The sequence below is a fragment of the Pteropus vampyrus genome, unplaced genomic scaffold (assembly GCF_000151845.1).
Source record: "Pteropus vampyrus isolate Shadow unplaced genomic scaffold, Pvam_2.0 Scaffold103, whole genome shotgun sequence".
Classification (NCBI taxonomy): Eukaryota; Metazoa; Chordata; class Mammalia; order Chiroptera; family Pteropodidae; genus Pteropus; species Pteropus vampyrus.
In genome coordinates, this window is record NW_011888884.1 from 4,331,864 (window position 1) to 4,355,580 (window position 23,717).

The window sequence follows — 23,717 nt, forward strand, 5'->3', positions numbered from 1 at the left end:
CTGTTGCAAGTACTAGTACTGGAATATAAAATATTTTTCACACCATGTGCAATACTGCGACAGCATTCAATTAGTACAGTGAGTCTCAAATTTTTTTGGTCTCAGGACTTCTCTGCACCCCTAAACATTAGTGAGCAGATGAACGGTTGCCTGGGGCTGGGGGAGGGCTGACTACAAAACGGCAGAAGGGAATCTGGGGTGGATGATGAAACTGTTCTATATCTTGATTGTGGGGGTGGTTACATGATTATATGTGCTCATCCAAAAATGAAGAACTTTATAGTAAAAAAGTGAATATAAGTAAATTAAACCTTTAAAAAGCCTGACAAAAAAAATTCTTGAAGACCCCAAAGATCTTTTGCTTATATGGGTTGCATGTATCAAAATTAGACTAGTATAAATTACAACGGGAAATTTTTAGAGTTCTTTATGCATTCATTTCAAAAATAATAAATGCACTAAATGTTAACATAAATAATGTATTCATTATGAAAACTACTTTCCAAAACAAAAACCATTTAGTGAGAAAAGCCACACTGTTTTATATTTTAGCAAATCTCTTTAAGGTTTGGCTTTAAACAGAAAACAGCTGGATTCTCATAACTGCTTCTACATTCAATCTGTTATAGTATCCCAAGTCATATAGCCCCTGGAAAACTCCACTGTACACTTGTGAGAAAATGAGTGTGAAAAGACAAATAACATCTACATATTATTATGAAAATAATTTTGACCTGCAAGTGTCAGGAACCCCTGGGGTTCCTGGACCACACTTTGAGAACCTCTGATTTAACCTACACAAGGAAATATCAATTCCTGAATATGACATGAGAAAATGTACTTTTCAAATCAAGGAAGCAATAGCTTATGCAGATGATCTGTCCTGATTTAATGCAATAATATTCCCCTTATCCAAGTCAACTCTTCTACCAACAATGACTTAGACTGGGCTACAAACTTCAATGCAAATAAAAAATATTTTTGAGATACAAAGTTTAAAAAAAAACAGTAGTCCATAACAAGTACAGCATTATCCGGAGCTCTCATTCATCAACTTTCTGTAGAACAAGGAAGATTAAAGGCAGCATAAACACACAGGAAGTAGAAAAAGAAAACAAACGTCTGACCTCACAAAAAGAGGCAATTCAAAAAATGAAAAGGCTGGTAAAGTAACTGCACAAGTAAAGCAATATTAGAGCAAACATATCCTGAATGTAAAATACAAGAAAATATGAATATTACTCCTTGACCCTATAGTGAAAAGAACACAAAACGCTGTCTATTAACACAACATCCCCATTCTACAGATAGTAAATCTATGCCAAATGACTCACTCTTGTATAATGTCACTCACAAATCGAAAATAGAAATCCAGTCTCTTCTCGATAATCGTTTTGTCTAACATGCTAAGCAAGGTGGTAGCACACTCCGTTAAAGGGAATACAGGCATATCTCGGAGATATTGCTGTTCGGTTCCAGATGACAGCAATAAAAAGAGTATGGCAATCATGTGAGTGGTAAACTTTTTGCTGGTAAGGAGCGTTTTGTGTTTTTTTCTTTTGGGTTAAAAAACCCCGCCATAACTGTGAAGCCCAGTGAAGCAAAGCTCAATAAAAGAGGGTATGCCTGATGGATGTGCCTACTTGAGACTTTTTAAGTGTTTATACAACTTTCATTACTGAAGAGCAGTCCATAACTATTCATTACTCCAAGCGACTAAGTCAGACTTGCTGCCTCTGGGAGCTTTGTTCCTAGGTGACTTTTAAATACTTTGCAAGGAAGTGGTGGCACCCCAGGAAGACCGCGCAACTCCTGGTCAGGCACCCGCAGTACCCTGGCTCCGCAGGCTGCAGCGCCTTCCACTCACCAATCCGGGGAGTCCTTCCCGAGGTTTGTAGGGCCAGCCCCAGGCGTCGCGGACCTCAGGTCGCAACTCCTTTGGCGAGTACTGGGGCCACCGCCCTTCCCGGCCTCAGTTTCCCCATGTGTACTGAACGGGTCAGTGGAGCCGGCTCTTGACACCCCTCTAGCTTGACTACATGACTTTCTAGGGCAGAGGTAAGCTCGGCCGCTCAGCCGGCTCACGCCGTCCTCACCGTGAAGGGGACCCTGAGGTGGCCAGTCTGCGGCGCCCCGAACTCACCCGACTGACGCTTCAGCGCCATCAAGGATACCAGGTAGTGGGCGATGTCAAAAAAGGGGAACATAGACGTGCGAGCAAAGGCAAGGGTCAGCTCATCCCACGGAGAGGCCATGACGACGACCTACCACCACCACCGGAGGTGCCCAGGCGACGGGTTCACGGCTTGCGCGGTGAGAGGTGGGGGAGGGGCGGCCGCGGCCGCGCGCTCTTCTGCGCGCCCTCGAGGAGCCCTGCGCGTGCGCCCTGGCACCCGCGCCGGCGAGCGGAGGGGCGGGGCCGCGAACCCGGGGAGCCACAGGCGCGCGCGCGGGCGGGCGACGGGTGGGCGGGGTGAAAGAGTTCTCGCTATTTTCCGCAGGTCTGATGTTCTCCTAATAAGGGGCCAGCATGTTCGTGCTGGAATCTGGGCCAGGCCCGGGAGAATGGGCAGATGAATCAAACATAAATAATGAATAAAAATGCATTGCTAATGTTAACATTTAGTGTATTTACGGTTTTAAAATGAATACATAAAAAACTGTAAATTTTTTCTATTATAACTTCTAATATGTTAAATATAACTAACCCACAAAAGTTTGGTGGAGTCTTCAAGAAATTATTTTAAGTGAGTTATTTTTTTTAAATTTGATTTATATACATATATGCACCCGTTTTCACATAAAGTTCTATGGTTTGGGATAAACACATGCAATCTAAAGGGAAGAATCTCAAATTTATTTCTATAAATTGATGTTATTCTCCTGTATTTATCGAGCAACTACAGTACTCAAGTCATACTGTGACTTATTGGAGATATATAAAAAGAGTACGATTAATATCCTGCTCTCAAGAAACTTGTGTTCTCCCAAGAGAAATTTAAAAAATTTTTAAAGGACGCATGTAATTTGCACAAAGCAGGTAGTGAGAAGTATAGGAGCCATACTATGGCAGTTCCCAGGAGAGGAAGATTATTTCAGGGAAGTGGTGAGGTGAACTAGCCTTTAAAAGCTAGGTAGAGATGGAGGAAGGTATTTGGGCTAGACTACAAAGTCAGTAATGAGACTGGAAAAAAAAGTCCTTGAGTCTAGGCTCTTCATCACAACAGTACACTCAGGCATATCACAGCCAGAATTCAGACTGGGTTAAAATTGCTACACTGGGTTTTCTTTTTCTTTCTTTCTCTTTTTTTGGGGAGGGAGGGGGGGGGGGGGGGGCAAGAGGGGATCATTCAACCAAACAACAAAATTAGGAATAGATTGGTAAAAAGAGATAGGGAAGATCGGAGGGTATTCATGGTCCAAGCAAAAGGTAGTAGAGGCTGAGGACAATAAGAGTAGGGACCTGGATTGTGGGGGGGAAAGCAGTAGAAACAGAATAGACTGTCAACTGATGTCAACTCAATTTTGTCAAAGAAGGATATGGGGAATGGGTGAGTAGGAGAATTATGGTTGCATTCAGAGAAGTAAGAAACAAGAAGGAGGAGCCGGTTTGGGTAGGAAAAACAAATTTAGTTTGGTATTTTTTTTTTTTTTCCGATGTGTCAACAAATCATGCTGGCACCAGGAAACTGGAAATACATAATGTGCTGCTAAATAGATAAGAGCTGCATGGGAGTATGCACTGCAAAGGGAGACTTACATTGATTTTTTTTTTAACCTGAATGTTTATGTTTGTTTTAATTCCCTTAACAAATGTTTTTTGCATGCTTGTTAGGTACCAGGCATTTTGCTGGATGTCAGAGATTGTGCCATAAACACTAAGTGTTCAAAACATGGGGAAATTGTAGTAAATCTCTACATTTCATTACTTATTAAGAAATAATAGACTTGCTAAAATACTTTTTGTATGTGGTTTCCCAAGCAAGCATTTCTTATAGAGAAAAGTTTTTAGATCTCTAGCAAAGCTAAAGAAAAAAAGCAACACCTGTGATTATTTATACTTTCATGTTTTAGTTGATTCTTTGTATACTTTTTATACATTCTTTTATCTTCGTTATAAATGAATAAATTATTTGGGGGCAGTGTGTACCTCTACACAAACATTATAGCCAAGCCACTAATATTTATCATCAAATTAACTGAAGAACAACTCACATAAGCCTTCCTAGTCTCAGCTTGCTGGGTCCAGGTGGCAACATCCCAAAACTCAGTATCACAAATGTAATCCTATTTCTTCTCTGCAATACTGCTTTCTATCCACTGAGTGGCATGCCTTTCACTTTGGGAAATCAATAACAATAACTTTTCAAAGAACCATAAAGAGTCCATGATTAGAAAGTTTCATATTAAAGGGTCCTCTAAAACTTTAGTATGCTGGTTAAGCATTTTCATTCTAAAGTTATTTTGATAGGTATTTGATAACTACACCCTACCAAATGACAGTGTAATGTATGACGTTTCAGACAAAATGTGCTTAATTTGAATTCAACTTTTATAATGTTCAATATCATCAAGGAGAATTGCCCTCAAGAAGAAAACCCACTGAATGAGTAAAATGAGGTGTTGGTGCATGAGATCTAAGAGATAAACCAATTTAGGTGTACACTCAACCCTTTAGGCTCAGCATGTATCTAATAATATTGCCTTTGATATGGTGACTTGGAAAATCTGACTCAGCTCACTTATTTCTCACACTGGAAACTGAAATCCCAACCAAAGTGAGGGATTTACTGGAAAGCTACCAGGAAACCTCATGAAAACCAAGGAATTGTTGAGCCATCAAGCCCCAAGAAGGGCAAGAAGCTGGGCATTTCTGGGCCCAGCAGCAGCAGGTGGGTGTGAGCTGCTCTCAATTACTGATAGTGTCAATATTGTTCAGTCTCTGTGTCCCCCTATTCAATAAAGAGAGCCTGCCTTGCTCTGGGACAGATGTCCTCTTCTGGTTAACCAGCTCTGGAGGGAGGATGAGTCACATGGACCTAAAGCATCCCTAGGTATCAAAGGCAATGGGAAGGGAGGGAGCCAGGCAGCCATCACAAGAGATATCTATTACAACCATTTCCTTTAGCCTATTTATTTCAGAGTAGTTAACTCAAGGCTAGAGAGCGATCACAAAGGCAGCTAGTGACAGATCAGGATTTGCTATTATCCTGTTATAACCAATCTCCCCTAAGTACTCCTCCTGGGCTTTCTCCTATCCTGCAGACTCAAAATACTCTCCCAAAGCTGTCGTATACTGACAGATCCAGCATCCCTACAGCAATGAAAAGGCCACCAGATGAGAGCCAGGAGGACCTATTGGGAGTCAAGGCTTTGGACGAACAGCCAGGATTAAAGGAGTTTGGGGTTTTTAAAATTTTTTAAATTTTTATTTTTAATTTTTTTTTAATTTTTTATTTTTTTAGACAAGGCAACTCTTGTTTGACCTCACAGATTGCAAGGACCTGGTCAGCTTACAATCCCTTATTTTTGTATTTTTTTACTCCTACAGCACCTGGTCTTCCCAGGTGGTCTCCCATCCAAGTACTAACCAGGCCTGACCCTGCTTAGCCTCCGAGATCAGACGGACTGGGCTTGTTCAGGGTAGTATGGCCATAGACTAAAGGAGTTTGTAGTTTCCAACATAACCAGTTTGTTGAAGGAGCTGAACTCAGTGGGGGCACAATCAGTAAGTAGATTTATCTTCCTCCAGACAAAGCCCCCCACCAAGATCCTGGGTCAGATCTCCCCTTTCCATACTTTAACACTATCTCAGCAGATTCCACTGCTTCCTTGTCATTTATGATAATAAATAAATAAATAGATAGATAGATAGATAGATAGATAGATAGATAGATAGATAGATAGATAGATAGATAATTTAAAGTCCAGTCTAGTTGAAATATCAATTTTGCATCAAATTCAGAGCTTCTTCCATTCCATCACCTCAGGGCTGCCTGGCCCACAGGCTCGCAATGGGGAAAAGGGGCACGGTTTGATCTTTCAACCTTTCCTCATCTTCTGCTCCTTCCATCTTCTGCATTTTCCAGGGGCAAAGTAGTAGGTAAGGAAATTGTAGAAAAGGAAGAGAAGGCTTTCTAGTTAGCAAGTATTGGTTATAGTTTTTGTTTTTGTTTTAGCTATTGATATTCTTTCTGGCAGGCTCCCAGTGCTGACTCATTCATGGGGTACATTCGTGGATTCCACAATTATGCCATGGACTTCTATATAGCAAGTTCTCTCAACATCTACACTTATGGCAGACACCAGCAGATGGCTAACCAAACATGTATGTACAACTCTGCGTGTTGAGTTAAAACATTAAATATGGTTTTTCTAGCCTCTCAGCAAGGGGTGGCCATGTGTTAGAATATTGGCCAATGAAACTGAAAAGTAAGTCTGTTGACATGCTTTTGGAAACAAAGTAAAGAAGAACGAATCTGAAAGACCAACACTACTCAACTTCAAGGCTTACTCTACAACCACAGAGATCAAGACAATGTGGTATTGGTAAAAGAACAGACAAATACATCAATAAAAACAGTGTGGCTTCTTTTACAAATGTGACTTATGTCCTTGGGATGGGCCCTTCTCCTTTTCTTTTTGCACTGAGCTGCTGTAGCCATCTTGTGACCATACCATGAGAGAAAGAAAATAGTAGATAATAGTAGAAGGTATCAGCTATCTCTCCCTGATTTACTGTTATGTGAGAAAAAATAATCCTTCATCTGTTTCAATAGAATCTGAAATAGTTTGAAGGAGGGAAGCCCCTCCTTCCTCAAGGGACAGGAGTAGAAAAGCAAAGCATTCTGACTCTTTGAGTTCCCTTCTACGAATTCTCTTTCAAATTTTTGACTTCCTGGGCTGTTCAGAGGGAAAGTCTCTGAACCAGTTGTTATCTTTAATTAAGTCCCACTTAGACAATCTAGCTCCTCTCTTTAGAATGTGGAGGTAACATCTTTTATCTTAGGATCTCTAGCTGGCATTCCAAGGTAATAAATTCCAATTAACATCTTGTTATGTCAGAAAACAGGCGAAGGAGAGACATTGGAAAATGATGTCAATGAGTGAAGTTTAAAAGAAAATGCACAGTAGCTAGGGCTAGGAACTTACAAATGTCAGTGATCTGTGTAAACGGGTTGATTGAACAAAAACATTAGCAAAGAGAACGCGATGTGCACCAGATTTTTGGGCAAACAAAAAGATTCCCAGCTAGAGCTTCATAAATGTGTCCAAACAACAGGAAGCTTCAGAAGTACAAATAGAAAGGGCAAGTGCAATTGCAGGTGGGTTCTGAGCATAACAATCGTGGAGGCAAATCATTCCAGTGTAAAGCTATCTTTATATGACCGTGGACAACAAATACGTACTCTATAACTGGAGCCCAGAGTATTCTAGCTTTCGCACAGAACATGTCTACATCACATAGCTCTAAATTCTATTTTAAAGTCTATGTTCAATTAGTGGAATTGTACATGTATGTATAGATAGAACATATATTCCAGGGACTGCTCCAATCACTATGTTTTTTAAATATCTGTAAATCTGTATAATCATGTACAATGTAAAATCTATAAAATGTAAAAATATTTATTATCCATGAAGCTGAATATTCTTATAGTTTTGCATACAAAAATTAATCAGTTTTCTTAGTCCGGAAAAAAAAGCTAAAGAGAATATTTTTAATAGCACAATTTCTTGCAGGCATTATGATTATCTCAGAAGGGGATAATTTCCCAAAGCAATTTAAACATGGAAATCTATTTGTTCCCTCTAAGCAGTTCATGAAACTAGAAATCCAGCATAGAGAACCCTGTATAAAGCCTTTCCTATCTTCACTATAGTCAGCTAGACAATCAGGATATTTATAAATATGGATCTCATCTTTCAGATGGGGCCCATCAGATCATAATAGCCAAGTCTTTCCCTCCACCTCTTCACCCACCTCTCTGTTAGGCTTAACCAGCCAGTAGCAGCATATCGAATTGTACGATTGACTTTATACCAGGAGTATAAAGTCACTTGAGAAACTCTCATACTGGGAGACAGTGTGGCGTAGTGATAACAGAACACACAGTCACTAGAGTCAGACACTCTACTTAGTGCACAGTCTTATAGAAAGTAGTTGCTAAATCGCTATAGCCTGTGTCTTCACCTTTAACCTAGGATTAATAGTACTTACTTCATGGTGCTATTTCCAAAATTAAGAGAGCATGCATATAAATTGCTTAGCATATACCTGAAACATGGTACTTGCTTGATAAATCTTAGCCATTACTCTTTTCCTATGATATTCAGATCTTTTAGAAGGAACTTAGACATTTCTTTCCAACTGCTTTCTTAATTACTGAAGTTACATAGATTATTACTAATTTTAGAGGCATAATGGTAAAGAGTACAGGTGCTGAAGCCAGATGTCCTGGGTCAAATCCTGGCTCTGCCCTTTGCTGGTTGAATTACCTTGGCCAAGTTTCTCTGTGTCTCAGTTTTCTCATTTCTAAAATGACGACAATAATGCTCTGGTGCTCATGGGGCTTTGTGAGGATTAAATATGTTAATATGTGCAAAGGACAGTGCCTAGCACAGCAAAAGCCCTCAATAAATGTAAGTTATTATTATGCAGAACTTACCCAACATTATACGGACTTTAATAATTTTCTCTTACGATGAATAGAATTCAATTTAAACCTAATTTCATAGAAAATATCTAATATATAAAATTTGGATAACAAATTATTAAAGTAATACTCAAATTTGTGCTCTAGTATATTGACCTGAATAATGAACAAAATGATCATTGTGCAATAAAAAAGGATGCTTAGGTCACACAGTAAAACTGTCTTTAACATTCCAAGAAAAGATATAGGTTTTTCTTCTTTATTTTTCTCTCTTTTGGTTTTGCGTTTTATTTTTTATTCTTAATACTTATTTCATTCTCTTTATCCTAATACCTGGTAATAATAATGTGTGCCCAAATAGAAATAACAATATTTCTTTAATACATGAAGATGAAGCTATTGCTTTTACTAAAAGCATGTTCTTGAGGTTTTCTAGGAGTTCTGTTATTGCATTCTCTCAGTTAGAAGTCATCTACATTGAAATCTATTAGTCCAGTTGGGAAAAGTCTTTGGCAGGGCCTCCAATCCTGTAAGTTCACCTAACTTTAAGGTACCAAAATAAAGTAAAAGTTAGCCAGAGAATATTCTAAAGGAGGGCTGAGAACATTCCTACCAGATGGAAGTTAGGACAACTGGACCAACAACTATTGTAAATCCATAACCAGGAGAGGGGACTGGGGATAAAATTGGATATAGGAATGTTGAGACTAGCTGATTAGAGTGGCTAATTGGCAAATTTGGTCAATCAAATTGTAGCTGAAACTAAGAAATCCAACCTGAGGACCAGAATAGGTTGAGTCAGCTGGCTTAAACAGGAACAAAGTCAATCATTACCAGATTAAAAATGTCAGGTAAAAAGAATCAAGCCAATGAAGTAAGCAACACGTTGGTGACAAGATGTGGAAGACTAGCCATAGTAAAACTACTGAAGCTAACACTTGGCAGAAGCCAAACAAGGATTTTTCCCAGACAGATAAAAAGTGGTACCAAAAAAGATTTGCTATCCTAAAGACACCTTCTTATAAAAAGATCTAACCACAAAAGAAAAAAAAAATTGATAAATAGGGTTACATTATAATTAAGCATTTCCAATTATAAAAGACACTATTAAAGAAATAAAAAGGCAAACACAAAGTGGAAGAAGATACTTCCTAGATGTATTTATCTCCAACAAAGGAGTCTTACCCAGAAAATATAAAGAACATGATCATATAAATTAATGAGTAAAAGACAACCAGTTTTTTTTTAAGTTCAATACAAAACTAAGCAAAAATTTCAACATGTAGTTAACAAATGAAGACATCCAAATTACCAATAAACATATAAAGAGGTGTTCAACTTCAATAGTCATCATGGAAATGCAAATTTAAACTACACTAGGATACTACTACCTGCTCATTAAAATAGTTAAAATGAAAAAAAAAGAGAGGTAAAACCAAGCACTGGCGAGGATGTTAAGCAACTTGAACTCTCTGACACTGCTGGTGAAAGTGTAAATTGATATGACTACTTTGGGAAACTGATGCTTATCTGCTAAAGGTGAACATAGATAACCTCAGACCCAACAACTCCATTCCTAAGAGAACATATGTTCACCAAAAGACATGTGCACAAACGTTCATGGCAGCATTATTTATAATAGCTCCAAACTGAAAACAGCCCAAATGTTCATCAAAAGTAATATGAATAAATAAATTGTGGTATACATTTGCAATATATGTGTTATGTTCTACACAGCAATGGAAATGGATGAAATACTGGTGCCTGCATCAACCTCAATAAATCTCAAACATAATGTCAAGAGAAGGAAGCCAGAGATTTAAGTGAATGAATGAATGAATGAATGAATGAATAAGTAAATAAATAGAACAGTCTGCATGATTCCATTTCTATAGAGTTCAAAAACAGGCAAAACTAACGTGTGGAGTTAGAAGTCAGGAGAGTAGTTGCTTTTGGAGGCAGGAGGAGGGGATTCTAGAGTTTTGGTTCTGTTTTATGATTTTGATGTGTTCACTTTGTGAAAATGCATAGAGTTGCATTCTTAAGATTTATACGATTTTGATATGTATTTTATATTTCAAAAAATTTTCAATTAAAGAGAAGGAAGGACATTTTCTAACAAACTTACTAGGCAGCTTGAGGCTTGGTAGTAAGTCTGGCCCTGACTGGGTTTTCTGTCTCTTGAGAAGAAGCCTAATCTCTGTGAGAGTAGCACAGTGAGCCAAGGTATGAAAACTCATGTGTAAGTTTTTGTAGTCCAGTCAAAGGCATTGCTAAGTCATCAGCTCAGTGAGAGGTTTCATCTGGAATCCTGAGAAACAATCCCTAAGTTGCATGCAAGTTTTATACTGTCGTAGAGTCTGTTTCCTAAAGAATTCCCTCTAGAGCACATGAAGTTAGTAAAAATCATCCTGGTGATTATTATTAATCCTTAGCTGCCACTAATCTTGGCCCTGAAGAATGATCAGCTCTTCGCATCATTTACTTTTTTGAAAAATTTTCAAAGGCAGAGCTGCTTTAAAAGTGGGGGAGAGAGGTCAGATGCCAAGTTCACTGTGAGACTCCTCGATTATATGCCTGTGCACATTGCAAGGGATCTCTTCTTCCTAAAGGGAAGTAATTTCCGCTAAGTAGTGGTACAATTCTTGCACATTTTGGCGGGCACTTTGAACTCTGAGCTGGGTGGCAAAGGTTCCTGCAGTCAGGCTCCAAATTCATTAAGCAGCTATTCTCCATCAGGCTGCTAGATCATGAGAGCCAGTGAGGGTAGGGGTGAGAACACAACTCCCCGTAAAGGTTGCCATTCAGAAGTTGAATGGTGAATGGCTCAATAGTTACATGAAAAACAACCACCACCGTCACTGCCTACATTGGATTCATGAGATATTTGTGAGGAAATTCCAACAAGCTGGTTCATGCATCTAATAAACTTTATGTGCCCATGAAGAACACCTCCTGGCTCTCGGGAGCTTTGCTCTAGCGGCACACAGACACGTGAATGAAGATTGTGCAGCATAAACAACAGCAGGAAGCAGAAGGCATTATGAGAGCTCTTGGAGGATGAACCCTTAACCTAAACTCAAGAGGTTAAGAAAGTCTGGGAAATAGCTGTTTAGCAAATGCACTAGAGTCATAACCCCATTTCATACACCACAGCATTTGGCCTGCCATCCTGGCTATGAAGCAGAGGATTTCTTTCAGGAGGTTACTGGCCAATCACATGGCAACAAATTAGGCCACTGAATAGTGGGCCTTCTCCCAGATCTTAATTCATAGTGTGCCCAGCTTCCAACTAAAAGAAGAGACTTTGGAACTTGACCAGGATTCTGGTCTATAAGTCTAGAATTTGTAACAGCTGTCCCCTAGAAGCCCAAGGTCAAGTCCATGAATGGATGTAATAATTTCTGTATAAAGTAGGTGGAAGAACAGTTGTCCTACAGTCAAGTCAGCCACTATTTGATGAACAATTTCATAGAGCAATCTACTTCTCAGAAGCAGAGACCAAGTGTTGCATACATGCTCCTGCCTCCCAGCATCATATTAAAAGCTCTCTAAGGCCTGCTGCTATGTCTCTTGATGCTTCATGTGGAGCCTGTCCCATGATATATTCATCTACCAAAGACTAGGCTCAGAAACAGATCATCTTTTATACCCTTCAGAATGGCAAAGAGCTGGCAATTGCAGCATTTAGTGGATGGGGATTGGGAGTTGGGAAAATGGTCAAAGAGTGAAACTGAAAACTTGCTGCCACTTTCTGCAATACCTCAAACATATGGCATCCTTCCACTAACTCCTTCCCAGAAAATTCAAAGACTAGCCACTACTTAGACTGGAGAAATGGCATAAAGCTGCAGGAAAGAATACCATGGTGGGAAGTTAGTGTCACATATTCATCCAGAGAGTTCAATATTTATAAATAATGAAAGATAGACAATAAATAACCTTTATTAGAAGGTTATTTATTAACCTTCTAATAAAATACCTTTATTAGAAGCCCCGATACACCAAACCACTAAGTCTGATAACTATTTGATCTTTCCTATTTTTTAAAAAACTACATCACTGATGTATGATCGACATACAAGAAACTATGCATATTTAATGTATGTATACAACTTGATGAGTTTGGCTATAAGTATACACCCATGAAACCACTACTATTCATTATTGTTTAGATTGCGCAATATTAAACTACTAGCAAAAGGAAGTATGGAATTGACCTATAATATTCCATTATATAAGGAACTAATTTAAACCAGTTGTGGAAGTTTTTCGGACAAAACCTATGTTCAATCAATTGTAAGTTGAGAATAACATTTTTTTGTGTTAAGAAATTATTTATTTAAACATATCTGAAATCTTCCACCTCTAACCCTCTGCCCTTCCACTCTCCACCCAAAACAAGATCTGAAGCTATGTGAATAATTTTTTAGTTTTTTTTAAGTGAAGGGAGGGGGGAAGACAGCAGAGATGAAACATGCCATTCTGTTCTTCTCTTGATGGAAACTGATAATTGCTGCATATTTAGTCTATATTAGGGGTGATGGAGAGAAAGATGTGGTAAAGTGAGCATGTAAACTGAGAGAAGGCCTCACTCATTCATTACTTTCAGGATAGTCCATCTTTTCAACTCCATAAATGAACTGTGAATTACAAGTCTCCCAGATCAGATACAGAACTCAGTGTGAGGTCCCAGAGGGAATGAGGACTTTGGAATAAGAGAAAAGACATGTTCCTCTGCAAGTTGTGACAGAGATAGGTATGTGGTAATCTCCAGGGAAGATTTTTGCAACTGCTGGGGCTTCATCACCCAAGGGTATAACCGGCTCAGGAACTAATTACTAAAAGCGCCTCTTGCTAACCATCCAGAGCAACGGGAACTTGGTGCCTGAAAGGGTCTGACTCCAGAATGCAAGGAGAGACCCATTCAGGGAACATTTATAGATGTCTTAACCAAGAAAGGAAGAAGCCGAATGGTATAAATACATAAGAACAGTGACAGGAAAGTTAAGGGCTAAAAATAGGCTGCAGTTTATCAAAACCACTTGTCAAGATTATTCCAGTTGAACCATTTCACTTAACCATTTGAAAATTCAAATTGGTTTTTCCTATTTCACAATGCACAAAGGTTTTTTTATTTTTTAAGAGCTATTAGTGTAAAATGTTAATATTTGTATATAGTCTTACTCATACACAACCGAATGAAGTTGGCCTTCTAAGTTCCCTTCCCGCAGTATGTGAGGCAGCACGCTAGGGGTGGGAGCAAGAAACACTCCATTTTGGAATCAGAAGCCCAATTATTACTGGATGATTCTTGGATGAGCCATTTAAGGTCTCTACATCTTAATTTCAACACTTGAAAATGGGGTTGAAAATATCAGTTTTAATCTCATGGTCTGTTATGAAGATTAAGTAATACTTAATGTTATATATTTTGAATAAAATAAAGCTTCATATGAAGGTTTTTTTAAACATGTTATTTTTTAAAATCATCTGTAAAAGGTTAGGGAAGATGACTAGCAGAGTCAGCAAACGTGAGACAAAAAGAACAAATAGAGAAACTGCAATGGCCTCACGCAGGTATTTTCTAATTTTTGTGCCTAAGATATCTGTCCCTACCAGAGTATAAATTTCGAAGGGCAAATGTGAAATCTTAGACACTTTCGTGCAGCAGGTAGCACCAAGCATCATCCTTAATATGTAGTAGATGCCAGTAAATGGTTGTGAAGTTGTACCACCTGGCTTCAGCTTCCAAATTTATATATTAATTAGCCAAGAGAGGAAATGTGAGTAAATTGGGAAGGAGAAAGAGGAGAAACCTTACTTTATAAGGGGGGGACAAACAGCCTTGTCATTGTGGCCCTTATTGTGCCTTCTCCGCGCTGCCTTTTCTATTCTGAACACGGACGGCTTCTGGGCACTCTTAAATTGTCAAGAGCACTGTGGGCTTCCCAGAGTAGCAGCTTTGTGAGGCTAAACACAGGATGACAAATTTTCTTTAGGCACTTTTTGGGGGTAGGTTTACCGACAAAGTTGTTGCGCCTCTCCTCCTGGCCTTAACCCTCCGCAGATCTAGTTCTGCTGTTTGGGTTCATGAAGTACAAATTAGCATAATCCGATTAGATTAGCTGCTGAGGGGCGTCTTTGGTCTGAAAAGCAGAGAAAAGAAAAGTGTCTCACAAAGAGGGAGCCTGGAGCTTGGAAGGGGAGGGGCGACAATCGCTCCTGTGTCCCCGGCCGGCCCGAAAGCTTGCACCTGCACAAGCCCTCTTGTAAATAAGGACTCTTAGATGGTATTAAAAAGGGGACGGAGGAGTCGGGGGGAAGCCCAGGGAGGTAAGCGTGGGGAAGAGAAAGGCACGACACCAGCTCTGCATCCCATTAATTGATTTATCTGGATAGGCAAATCGCGGGTTGCTGACAGAGAGAATGCCGATTTGATTCCTCCTCAGCATTGAGAGTGGGTCGGCTCCATAATCTGGTCTATCGAGACCAGCGTTTTAGAATCTCTGCAGGAGACTGATAAGGGGTTTACTTGCAGGCAACAAACTTCATTGGATGTTTGAGCTCAGTACTTTCTGAATTGGACTTCTGTATCTTTTCTTTATTTCTGGAAAAGAAAAACAAAACGCTGGGCGACGGCAGTTGGTTTACGCCTTTGGGCGATGTGTGCTTAGAAACTACAAAAGAAAAACTCAACAATTAACTTGTTATAATAGGTGAAGCCAGGGAAATTTTTGGCCGAGTGAACCTTTCTCCACTATAGACAGTTTATGGATGTAACTGAGATTTTCATTATGTGTGCAGTAAATGTTGAGTTTCAAGCAAGTGATTTCTTTTACCCTTCTTATGCAGAAGAAAGATTTTTTTCCCCTCCAAGGACGAAGGAGTCCTGAAATCAAGTCCCTGTACCCGCCAAGGACTGAACACCATCTGCACCAGTTTACCCGATGTTCAGAGCGCATCTAAACGTGGCTCACTCTATGGGACCAAACGGAAGCCACGTGCAAGCCCGACTTAAGACATGATTGACATCTGAGGCCGGGTAGAGAAGGCTTACTTCTGCTCATACTCCTTCGGCAGTGCCATTCAACATAATTTATATTTGAGAAGAGTGGGACTGCCATCACTTCCGTTGGGTAATTTTTCTTTCATCAAAGAATTCTGGTTAGAAAACCCAGACCGCCAACCAAATTACCGGTGCTTGCTTTCCTCCCCTCCCCGCCCCCAATATTTTAATCATTGCCTATCTGCAGCAAGCATTTCACAGGAAGTTTCTGTTGTTCGAAGCAGAAGAACACTGTAAAAGAAATTTGGCCTAGGCTGGAAGGCAGACATGGATTCAGAGCCCAGCCTTGTTGCTTGCTTGCTGCGTGATTTCAACTTTCTCTTGGACTCTTTTAAGCCACAATTTCCCCAACTGTACACTGAAGCGAATATCTCTATTAAATGGTTGTTAGAAGTATCAAAGATGGCGTCTATAAAATGCCTGGACATAACAGGCTCTCAATGATTATGAATAATCCTTCCTTGATGTATATATATGTCCCTTCCCCATCTCCGACTTGCCATATTCAGATCTGTTTATGTCATATGTCCAAGAAGGTGTATCATGATATTCAAACACAGGGCAAAGAATTTACAAGTCCTAAGAGCTGCCTTTTCTCTGCTTTGTCTCCTCTGTCTTTTTACCAGTACATCTATCCTTCTCAGTTTCTCTGATGAAGCATCTTTCCTCCTGAAGCCTGGAACCATTCAGCCTCTCAGAGAGGGACAAAGGAGACCCTGCAAGGTTGCTTACAGAAACTAGGGAGCCTAGGGAAGAAATTTAGTCTGGGGAGACAGGAAAATAATTTCTGTCTGCTAGAAGCCAAAGTGAGCACGTGGAACACCTTAAGTATGAGAAGGAAGTCTGGCCGCCTGACATCCAGAGAAAAGGGTAAAAAGCAGATCAGGGGAAGGCCTGAGAAGCTCATTAGCTCTGACAGCCCATATCTCCCTGGGTTGTGGGCTGAAACAGTTGCATTTTATACACCCTTTTATGTAGACAGGGTGGTTGAGTGGTGTAAAAGGGAGTGATGCAAGGTGTTCTGAGACAAGTTGCTCTGTCCTCCCATGTAGATTTTAGTAAAGGCTCCTTTCGAAACGGTCTGAATTTTTCAGACATATTTTACATCATAGTCAGGATATGAATGGGGAACGTAATTGGCCAGTATATGAAAATACAATTACACCATGACCAAGTAAAGATTCATCCAAACAATGCAAAAAATATATTAATATTATATATCCCATATCAATTTCAATAGATATCGAAAAACCTTTCATTAAAATTTATTACTTGGTCCTTATTTGGGGGTAGGGGAGGTAAAAATTCGGCCCTACTCTATGCCCCAGGAGGCAAACCTATCCAGCCTCAGCTTCCATCACTCTGGCCTCCCTGCTCTCAGGCTTCAGGCTGAGTTCACCAGTGGAAGGCAGTGGCAGAACAGTGGATGGGAGGAGAGGAAGAGGTCCAGGTATTTATCCTCCCCTGCCCTACCTCTGCAACCGCAGCTCTAATCAGGCAGTCCCTCTTCATGGCCACACCTTTGCTGGGTTCCAGTAACACTGGGGGTACCAGAGGGTAGCAGAACTTGAACCCACCTTTACCCAGCTAGCCCTTTCTGGAGCCCCAGTTTTTGAGCAAGTTGTCCTGAATTTTTAAGTCTTGTTTGGTTTTTTCCTCCCTGCCTTTTGGATGTTTCTTTTTCTTCCAGTTCAGGTGTGTGTGTCCTCTTACCTCTGCCCAGTCAGGTGTTTGTGGAGAAGAGCCTTTTCCATAATGTGACAGATGCTGGAGCTGTGAGCTAGACCGGGCCAGAACGGAGATTGCTTCCTGTAAGCCTGCTCAGAGACTGTGTGATCTTAATGGATGCTTTCCTTCTGACATAAACCAATACTTCTCTTTTCCCCTGTGTCCTGTGGCATGCTGGTTCCTGGAACAGGCTGTTGTCCTGGCCCAGTCAAGCATGTAAAGCATTTTCTCATACCTAAGACTATTCGCGTACCAGTACCCCTGTCTACCCTGCCCTGTTCTATATAATTCTTTGATGCCCGACAAGTGGCACAGAGAATTTCCACTTTGTCTTGCAGCCATCTAAGACGTGCCTCATACATAAGTTTTCCTTAATAAACTGCAAATTGCCAGACTAGAAACTGGAGTGGCCAGCCTCTTTCTTTGGTCTTTCCCTGCCCTCTGCTTACAGAGGTAGATTTTCAGTCTAAGGGCTTTCCCCTGGATCTGCATGTACAAACAGTGCTGTACATTCTAAGGGTTTTGGTAAGTGCATAATGACATGTATCCGTCATTATAGCATACAGATATTTTCACTGCTCCCCAAATCCTCTGTGCTCTGCCTTTTCATCCCTCTCACTCCCACATCTGGCAACACTGAGCTTTTTACTATCTCCATAGTTTTGCCTTTTCCAGAACTTCATACAGTTGGAATCATACAGTATGTAGCATTTTCAATTTGGCTTCTTTCACTTAGTAATATGCATTTAAGTTGCCTCCATTTCTTTTCATGACTTGCTAGCTCATTTCTTTATAGCGTTAAATAATATCTCATTGTCTGGAATACCATAGTTTATCCATTCACCTACTGAAGGACAAATTTTGGCAATTATGAATAAAGCCGCTATAAACGTCCATGTTCAGGTTTCTGCGTGGACATAAATTTTTAACTCCTTTGGGTAAATATTAAGGAGTGCAATTGCTGGATCATATGAAAGAATATGTTTAGTTTTCTAAGAAACTGCCAAACTGCCTTCCAAAGTGGCTGTACCAGTTTGCATTTCCATCAGCAGCGTGTTCCCGTTGCTCCACGTCATTGCCAGCATTTGTTGCTGTCAGTGTTCCGGATTTCAGCCATTCTAACAGGCGCATAGTGGCATCTTATTGTTTTAATTTGCGTTTCCCTGATGGCATATAATGTGGAGCATCTTTCCATGTGCTTATCTGCCATCTGCATATCTTCTTTGGTGAGGAGATGTTAAGGTCTTTGGCCCACTTCTTAATCAGGATTTTTGTTTTCTTCTTGTTGAGTTTTAAGAGTTCTTTGTGCAGTTTAGATAACAGTCCTTTATCAAATGTTTCTTTTGCAGATATTTTCTCCCAGTATGTGGCTTGTCTTCTCATTCTCTTGAAACTTTCATAGAGCTCGAAAATATTTTCAGTACTGATGTTACTAACCCCAGTCCCACTCTGTTTCCCCCTGCCTTGAAAATAACTTTCTGATAATCATTTTCTGGGCATATTACCATATCCCCCATATTATTTCAAGAAAATATTTAAAAACATTATTTCTGAAATAGAAAAACTATAGATTTTAAAACACTTTATTAATTTATAAATATATGGCAGTTGAATTGAGACCATTTTAATTTAGCATACTTATAACCACAAATGATAAAATGTATAGCTTTTTAACATTTTACACATTTAGGCCATCCACTTAAACATTTTACCTGACCAGTTAGCACTTATACATCTATTCTTTAAATAGAAGTACTTAGAAAAAAATGATGTTTACACCTTGCAAATTTTAATTTTTTAAAGTTTTGCTTAGAAAGGCCTCTTTTCGAATATATATGTGACTGTCTTCTGAAAACTAATTTTTATACCCAAGTATTTATAATATATTTGTCCATATTAGGGTTCCAAGGTAAAAGCTGATTTTTAGAGGATACTGATCCCAGTTTGATGAACACTACATTTGTTTGTTTACTTGATTGTCTTCCATCCTTCTTTCATCCTCCTTTTTAGATCTACTCATCCAGGGACGGTGAAGTCAGAGAGCATTTTGAGATCTAGTCTCACATACTGCTTAAAAGCTGAACATGTATCCGGTTTTTGCCCAGAAAGCCACTCATCCTCCATCTAGCAGTGGCGGAGGAGGGGGCATCTCTAGAGCCTGTCCCATCCAGAATATTTACTACACCATGTGATAAGATTGGAGCACAGTCCCTACCCCAGGCTCTTCCCTATGGATTTATCTTATGATCTATAGCCTCTACCTCCTTGGTGAAAACCTTAAAGAAAAAACAAAAAACTGGATGTCAGGCCAGCTGATGCTCCATTTTAACCTTCTCTAGGTATTCACTGGCCCAAACCGAAAGGAGCGAGGGGAATATTGGTAGATTTCACTGATGTGACAACCCCCACCCAAACTTCTTTTAGAGATCCAACAAGCTCATGTAACAGACTATCCGGTCCCCTTCCAAGTATTTTCCAATCACCACTGTCTCATTTTTGAAATCGTTCTAAATCCATTCTTTGTGCAATGCCTACATAAGGTGTGAGGGGGTCTATGCTTCCCAATTTTGGACACTTTTGTACACTCTCAAGTGTATTTATAAGTTGGTAGAAAGAGAACATGGGCATCTACATAGACGTACGTGCACATACTCACATACACATACGATATGGTAAAATTAAATCTTGATTTACTTAGTGAAAGATACGAAAAATACACTGAAGTGATTTGGCTACTGGAGCAGATGCAAAATGTTCAGCACTCCACTTCTCACAAAGCGGGAAGCGTGTCAGAGTGGCCATTAAGACTGCCTGAGGAAAGTCCTGCTGAACCCAAGAGGCTTAACTCTCGGATGTTCCAGTGTTTTTTCTTTCCTGAGATTTAGAAGTAAGATTTATTAAAAGTATAATTTAGAAGGAGATGGGCTATGCTAAGGAAGGCTGTAGCCCTGTGGAATTTAGGAGGTAAAAATATAAAAGAAATAAAAGACAGAGTATGCTCGCTGGGAGGAGCGAGTTCTCAGTGAAGACCACTGTTGTTCCAGTGTTTTTAAACCTAGGACTTGTATCACTAGTTAAAAAGAATTGATACAAATAGTCTAAACCGAATATAGGAAGAAAATGCAATCCCATACACAATGAAGAAAAACACTGTCCATTTCCTTAGATCCTCCTTCCTCCTCAACTTCAGAGGAGCTGAAACCAGGACAGATAGAAGTGAAGGAGCAGATTTCCCACCCTGTGTGTAAACACACACACACACACACACACACACACACACACACACACACACACACACTCCATACACATTCACAAGTGCCAGTGTCCTGAGCCATAGGTCGTGCTAGAGCCAGGGTTGGGGTAGAGGTGGAAAGGACATGAGATGGGCTTTTGATAGGCCCGAACTTTTTATTCCAGAAACACTGGAAAGGCATGGGCTCTGCCTGACATGCCATTATAGAATGGGAAAGGAAGATTAGGCAGAGCATGGCTGAAGGCAGTGACTGGGAAAAAATAAAGCAATTTCATGCTGGCACCCCACCAGTCCAGACGACAACAAACCAGTCACTCCCGCAGGCTCGCCTTCAAGCCTGCTTCTGCAGGACGGTCCATTTACGGTATCTCATCGTGGTGTTACTCCGGGTGGGTGCTTCTGAACAGTACACTTTGTTTTTTCAGGGTTGTGCTTGCTTACCCAATAGTGTTATTGGGGAATATGCCTTGTCCATGGGATTCCATTAAGGTGGTTAGAATCAAAGAAAATTAAGAACGCTGATGTAAAAAAAAAAATTCTGTCTGTGAAAAGCAGTGATTTCGAGTAAAAATGACTGATGGTCAAATTCTGGCTCTGCAGTAAAAACTTGGACAAAGTAAACAATCTCTTAGAATTCAGTTTCCTCATCTGTGAAGTGAGAACAATACATGTAACCAATATGTTATTAACAATAGAACATTGTTATGAAGATTAGGTGAGCTGATACATAGGACCCTCTTGGCATAGTGCCTGGCATATAGTAAGCACTCAGGGAACCTTGGCTCTTACTATTATTATTATAATTTTATTTTCTTTAAACTTACATTGTAAGTTTCTAAAATAGATATACATATATAATTCTTTAGCATAATTCTGATTATTTCTTTATGATAGGTTCCTAAAAGGATAATTAATCAGGACTAAGTGTATGTACATATTGAACAATCCTGTTTTTTAAAGTTATCCAAAAAGGCAATTCAACAAGTTGTTTCATTCAACCACCAGGGAATTCTTGAGCTCTGGAAATTAAATTCTTAGAGTATAAATTATCTGATAAATTACAAAACTAACTAAGGCTTATGTAAAAATCCAGTGCTCTTTAAAATCTCTTTGTGATAGGTCATTAGGGATAAAGAGAAAACAAAAGGCAAAGTTTCCCTGTTTATAGTAAACTCTGAATCACGGAAGTGTAAATTCAGTTTAGAAGAGCTTGCCCCTGGCGTCCTGTAATCCTTTACATTCATTTCTTGGCATTTTGTAACACCTGCCACTTTAAATCCCTCACTTTGCATTGCCATTGAGCTTTTAGAGTCCCTACTTATCTATGACCTTTGAATTTAAGAATGTGACTTTTAAGTAACCTTTGGCCTGAGGGTCAGCAGTTAAGCTGTCCATTCTCCCAGACCCCTTTCATCTTTTGCCTTTTTAAGAACAAAGCCTGTTGTGCTTAACTTATACATATTTTGGTCATCTCAAGCCATTCTCAGGTGATGTAACCTCATAAGGCAGGTGCTCCAAGGGCCATGTTGAATGGATATCATGAGAAACAAACTTTTAAGAAGAGCTTTTAGACTTTTGGTTTCTCAGGAAAATTCAGCCTGTTCATTTCATTTCAATGTGATCTTTTAGGAGAGGCTAGAGGAGTATTCTTAACAGAGCCAGTCTCGATATAGTTTTCTCAATTTGAATGCGAGGTCACTTGCAGGGCTGCTGTATGGCTTAAATGTTAGAAACTGTCGCTGTCCTCAAGATTTTAGCTTGGGGTGGAGGGAGGGACAGACCTTACAAAAATATCTGTAACACAGGCAGAGGAAATAAGTACCATGAAGGACATAAGGGGATTCTAAGAAAGAAGAGATTAGATTGAATGGTGGAAATCTAGGAGGACTTCATGTAAGAAATGGTGTTTAAGATGAGTTGAGCTTCCTGAAGGAGTGGCATTTAAGATCAGACATGAAGGATTTTTGCAAGCAGAATCTGGTGCAGGTAGAGGGGCGAATAGAACAAGTGAGAATGGGAACATTTGTGCAAGATGGAATCACATGAGTAAAGTCAGAAGTATTAAAGAGTGGGGCATGTTTGGGGACCATCGAGTGAAGTAGTTTCATTAGTATGTACAATATATTTAAGAGCTCGTGGAAGGTAAAGAAAAGGGTACAATGGGATCAGGCTGCACAAGGCCTAGTTTGCTAGGACATGACATTTTTTTTCTTAACACAATGTGGTGGGGGAGGCAGTGTTCAAAGCCAGAAGAGTGGCTGCGAGGATGGAAAGGATGGGTAGATGTGCTTAGTTGATGTATGAAATTCTTTTTAAAAAGAAAAATAAGAACAATTTATTTCCTTAATTTATTTTCAATAAATTAATAGTTCAATAAATTAGAATCAGTAGTTGAAAACTCACAAACAACAAATAAAATCTTTGGTAGATATCTCTAATCACATTCTACAAAGCACAATAATTCAACTTTGATAAAAAGGAATACGAAGATTATGAAACACTCCTGGAAAAAGATGAGCATAATAATAAGGTGCTTGTCCATTTTCAACCCTAAAATACTTAGTGACTGAACAGGGCTGTAGAAAGGCTGGGCTCTGAGTCAGGAGATCTGGCACCGTGTCTTGAATTTCCACCAACTGTCCATGTGATATCTAGAAAGTCTCTTCAAAAGCCTCTGGATCCATTTTCTCCTCTGTCATATAAGGCATCGAATTAGCCAATCTAATGATCTACATAACTAATTGGATACGTTTATACCTGGTTTCCAGAAGTTTCCAGTGGTGTCCATAGCAGACCAAACACTTGTTTTCAAGTAACGGAGTAGCATAGATGATATAATCAATCTAAACTCTTCTGTTGGGTTCAAATGATCCATAAAGAGATGTACCATCGGTGAACTATAATACTTTTGAACTGTAAATCCTCACTACTGCAATCGTCAAGACCTAAGTACAGGACACCAAGCAAGACTACAGAGTGATTTTTAAATTAGCTTCCAATCTCAAGGCCA

At 39.6% G+C, this 23,717-nt stretch overlaps 1 protein-coding gene and 1 pseudogene across 2 annotated transcripts in view; both read right to left on the reverse strand.

Moving 5' to 3' along the window:
• The window catches only part of TMEM38B (transmembrane protein 38B), a 51,134-nt gene extending 48,781 nt beyond the window's left edge, over positions 1-2,353 (reverse strand). The window contains exon 1 of one of the 2 annotated variants that reach the window (XM_011364955.2): positions 2,144-2,353. In XM_011364955.2, coding sequence (XP_011363257.1) covers positions 2,144-2,255 — 112 coding nt within the window. In that variant the 5' untranslated portion in view covers positions 2,256-2,353. The remainder of the gene's footprint in view (positions 1-2,143) is intronic. The other variant, XM_011364956.2, reaches the window with a different exon arrangement.
• A 3,189-nt stretch (positions 2,354-5,542) lies between these two features.
• LOC111742905 lies at positions 5,543-5,660 on the reverse strand (annotated as a pseudogene).
• Positions 5,661-23,717: the final 18,057 nt, after the last annotated feature.